General features: G+C 43.8%; 1 protein-coding gene across 1 annotated transcript; it reads left to right on the top strand.

Moving 5' to 3' along the window:
• Positions 1-2,637, top strand: areg (amphiregulin). The gene is made up of 5 exons (XM_012820906.2): positions 1-264; positions 622-859; positions 1,205-1,372; positions 1,987-2,068; positions 2,260-2,637. Exons 1-5 carry the CDS (start codon positions 96-98, stop codon positions 2,263-2,265), a joined length of 663 nt encoding a protein of 220 aa, XP_012676360.1. The 5' UTR covers positions 1-95; the 3' UTR covers positions 2,266-2,637.
• Positions 2,638-5,213: the final 2,576 nt, after the last annotated feature.

Here is a 5,213-nt window from a genome sequence, read left to right as displayed (position 1 = left end):
TGTACCACTGTCGCCCAATCTAGCAGTATGTAGCGTGGTGGGGGCAGTGTGATTGACATGATCTGCTATCATTATGCGGTCTTACTTCAAATGAAATGTTTTCTAATCTAGCACTATGCAGCGTGGTGGGGGCAGTGGGTGTGGCGGTGAGCTTCAGCGCCCGTGACTCACTGCTCGGGGCGTCCGGGGACCTCCAGACCTCGAGTGAATACGAAGACCTTGAGAGGGAGAGGGCCGAAGAAGTTGAGATGAGTTTGCCAAAAGGTACGGTTTTTACCCTGAACTCCAAACCCAATTGTAACACTAATTCCCTGAAACGTGTCATGATCTGGGTAAGTATGGGTTACTATGGTGACATATGTCTGATACCAGTGTGCTACCTGAACTCAAGTACAGGACATAAGTATGATATCTCAAGTGGACACGTGTCCCATATGTTTGTGTGGGGACACATATATAACCTACCAAAGAAGTGTAGCTTTGTGACGGTCATCTTTCTCTTTAATACATTTCACTTTGATGTCTGTGTGACATCTCGTGAGAGCATGGCTATCTCAACAGTGTGTTGTATATGTCTAACTTTGTGAGAATGCACCTCTAACACGTAGTCTGGTCTTTCAGTACAGCAGCTCAGTAAAGCAGAGGAGATGGGAGATGCCGTACCTGCAAGCGGGAAAGAGCGGAGTCGGAAGAAAGGGAAGGGCAAAAAGAAAAACAAGGTTTCAAGCCAAGCCCACACACCGAGCCAAAGACATCACACACACACCACAATAGAGGACCTGTGCTTCACATCACACAGAGACTTCTGTATCCATGGCCACTGTCAGTTTATGGAGGACCTGAGGGAACCTTCATGCATGTGAGTCAATCTCTGGCAAAGTGCTACATTTCAGTATGTGAGTGTATGTGTGTGTGTGTGAGTGTGTGTGTGAGAGTGTGTGTGTGTGAGTGTGTGTGTGTGTGTGTGTGAGAGTGTGTGTGTGTGAGAGTGTGTGTGTGTGTGTGTGTGTGAGAGTGTGTGAGAGTGTGTGTGTGTGTGTGTGTGTGTGTGTAATAAAGGCTACATTGACATTGTCAGTGGGGAAAAGTGTAGTGGCATCAGCGGCTTAATACTGTTGCGTGTTGGCGTGTTTGGTAGGGGCTGACCCCCACGGAATGCTTCTGCTTGAAATGTAATCGGAATTGTTTCTTTATTAACGGACAGCTGTCAGAAAGGGTATGAAGGGAAACGTTGTGCGGTCCAGCTGATGAAGACGGGGCATAGGGAGGTGGATGCTGATGTGGAAGCCTACGCCCACACGGCCCTTCTGGTCATCGCCGTGATGCTGTCAATCATCAGTTGCTCTGCGCTACTTCTCACCATCTGTGTGCAGTACGTCCAACTCACAACAACACAAGTACACCTCACAACAACATAACAACACAGTACACCTCACAACAACACAAGTACACCTCACAACAACACAACAACACAGTACACTTCACAACAACACAAGTACACCTCACAACAACACAAGTACACCTCACAACAACACAACAACACAGTACACCTCACAACAACACAAGTACACCTCACAACAACACAACAACACAAGTACACCTCACAACAACACAAGTACACCTCACAACAACACAAGTACACCTCACAACAACACAACAACACAGTACACTTCACAACAACACAAGTACACCTCACAACAACACAAGTACACCTCACAACAACACAACAACACAGTACACCTCACAACAACACAAGTACACCTCACAACAACACAACAACACAGTACACCTCACAACAACACAAGTACACCTCACAACAATGCATGTGAAAATCATAGAAAAGCATACAAAATGGCATGCATTATGTATAAGGATATGAAGTAAACCTACATTTGAAACTTTTTTCTGATTGTTCCTCATCATCACTACAACAGATGTCTGACATCTTTGTTCATTTTTTTATATTTCTGTGTTTTGATTTGCCAGCTATAAGACTCAGCGGCGATTTCAGGCTGTTTTCTTTAATCCGAGCAACGAAAAGGAAAACCCTCTGAAAAATGACATGATGGTATGTACAGCTGTTTGGTCTAGTAACACACAACTGTTATAACCATTCAAATACAAATGAACCGTTATGTGGAATATTATTTAATGATTTTATGACAATTTGTTCAGACAATTGGTTTTAGAAGATAGGTCTAGTGTACCTGCTGCCATATTTACTGATTAATACCTCTTGACCTTTGCCCTTTTGTGTAGATTTAGGATCCATGGAGGCCTAACACATGACATCTTCTAGCAACCCAGCAGACACAACCACTTTATTCAATGATGGATATTTATTTATGTGTTTACTTATTTATTGACATTGGCACTTAAGTTTAGTTGATCTTATAATGTTTTATTTATTTCAATATCCATGTATTAAGTTACTGTAATCCCCCCTGTGGAGCAGCTTCATTTCAGAATAAAAGTCCCAAGCAAAGACCAGTTTGGTTTCTTATCTTTAGTAATCCATTGCGAACTGGGAAGCATGGTTATACACATGACCAGCTGGTTCTCTTCCTTGTGAAAAACATAATTTCAGGTCATTTGATGCAATGAAGACTGTTCAGTACTGTAATTTGAATTTAGAGTTCTGAGTCATTGGGTTTATAATTCAGTTTTTTTTTTAAGTAGTATTGAAGCCAGCATTACAACGAACATGTCTCTAAGAACACACCAGTTTGTGACAGTTATCACAGGGGAAAATTCCTCCTGTCCCGTCATCGTACATGAATTTCACACGTTCAGTTCCCCTGATTTTACATCCATACTCACCAGCAGGAACCGTACTCTTTAAATCAACACACTAACTCACGCACAGAAAAAAAGACACAAAACACAGAAAAATGTTGGTATTCTTGTCATTTTTATTCCCGTTATTTAATTAGTTCAAATGCAGACAATTCTCACTAAGTTTTTGTAAAGAAATAAAACAGTAAAAGTACAGTACATTATATACGCAGATGAAGGGTTTGGTTGGTTCTACAGACACACAGCGCAGTTTCGCGGCAGCAGGCAGCAGAGGCCCTTTTTGCAGGGCCACGACATTCCAAAAGGTGCAGCAGAATATGGAGAGAGATGTAGTTCGCTAAACCTCATTGGGTGAAGAAGAAGACTGATATGAGACCCCCGAGGTCATTGAACATCCACAGGAGGCCATGGATATATTGCTACGTATTTGTACTCTCCACAAACATGATACAACCAATGGAACACCGATATACAACATAACCCAACAGGCTGTTTTTTTTTTGTTTTTTTTTGTATTAAGGTTGGATTATCCTAAGGTTAGTCAAAGAATTATATTAGCCTTAAAAAAGGGGTTGCAGTTAGCGTACGGTCGGGGTGTGCGGAGAGCTGATTTCTGGGTTGGGAACTCACTGCTGTCACACGATCACAGACACATCCCTACAGCTGGTGTTGAGAACAGTCAGTGTAGAAATGACCGCGGGGTGTTTGGTCAGCGGACCGAGGGACCTAAAACTAGCTTTTTTTTTCACTAGGTACTCACAGAAACCTTGTTGACATCAAAAAGAAACGAAGTCAACTGCAAAAAATCACCACACTTTCAACAGCCAGATATAACTGTGTAGCAACAGCACCATTACTAATACAGTCCCCCCCCCAACGATCTCAGCTAACTGCTAACCCATTTTCTCACGGCTATCTGCTAACCAGGATATTTACAAGTGACTGCTGACCGTCACAGTTTCGCTACAATTCATAGTTTATTGGGCCGTATCTCAAAAAAGTTGGACAAATATGGCACCTTGTGTTCAACAGCGGAGGGAGCCTGTGGCCTGGCAGCGCTGTGCCCCCATGTTTTTGAACGCATGCCAAACGCGGCCATGTCGCCATGAGCTGGCATGTCTGGCAAGATGGAGGCAGCGTTAGCATCTGTGAACACCAACCGCACGGTCTCCCCTGCTCAGGAGACATCCCTGTGCAAGCACAAAAAGAAGTCAGCACCCATCCGGGCGCAACATTAGTGTATGAAACCACTCCCAATGCCATGTGACCAGGCATCACATGGTCTCGTGTTCCACCAGGCCTCGACTCGGCCCAGCTCATCCTCTCTCGCTCGCTCTCTCTCTCTCTCTCTCTCTCAGGTAAAACTCAGATATGTAGAAAAATATAGTTTAATGAAATTTTTATATCTAATGTATGTCTTAATTATTTGAAATCACACTCACAACGTATTTCAGCGTAATAGTGTAAAGACATACAGGATCATACGTCACACACACTACCACCTACTAAAACTCCCGATAAGATTGAAACACATCTTGCTATTGTGACAGATGAATTCGATGGAGATTAGTCGATCATTGGCATTGTTAGGCAGCTGGATGAGATATTCTTAGATATGATTACAATGTAAACACCACAGTACTGATAAGTTACTGTATGGAACAAACAGTAAAGCACAACATTACAAGGCAAATGGCCATTTAAGCATAGATTTTGTTTATGACAGAAAAAAAATAAAAAATAATACACCACAAATAAACAGCAACACTTTTGCGTTGATTCTGAAAGCCACGCATTTGTACATTTCCGAATTAGGTGACTGTCCAGAAGCAGAGGACAATCCAGCCAGCCCTTCTATATCTCAGTGGGCAGAGGGCAAACCCCATCAGCCCTTACATTGGACCGAGAACCGACAGAAGCCTTCTCTCCCTGTGCTGCAGTCCAGTTTTTAGTGGGCACACAGTAGAGGCATCTGACCTCGTCACTGTAGGCCCGCAATAGACATGTCTGGCATCGTTACTGTGTACGAACCCTTGTCTGTCGATCACCGTGAGCCTACAGTAAAGCGTCTGTGTTCGACCCCTTGTCTGTCGATCACCGTGAGCCTACAGTAAAGCGTCTGTGTTCGACCCCTTGTCTGACGATCACCGTGAGCCTACAGTAAAGCGTCTGTGTTCGACCCCTTGTCTGACGATCACTGTGAGCCTACAGTAAAGCGTCTGCGTACCCCGACCTGTGTATGCAGACACAGCAGGGACCCCGAAGGCCCACATGCATCACTGAAACAGAATCAGCCCAGGGGAAGTCAGACCGGTATGAGCTACCGATCAAGAGGTGTTAACAACTGCTCTCACAATTATACTGTACATTAAGTCTGTGTGTGTGTGTGTGTGTGTGTGTGTGTGTGTGTGTGTGTG

Source organism: Clupea harengus, chromosome 7, assembly GCF_900700415.2.
Source record: "Clupea harengus chromosome 7, Ch_v2.0.2, whole genome shotgun sequence".
Lineage (NCBI taxonomy): Eukaryota > Metazoa > Chordata > Actinopteri > Clupeiformes > Clupeidae > Clupea > Clupea harengus.
The sequence above is the reverse complement of the archived record's forward strand: the minus strand, read 5'-3'. Positions and strand labels throughout refer to the sequence as shown.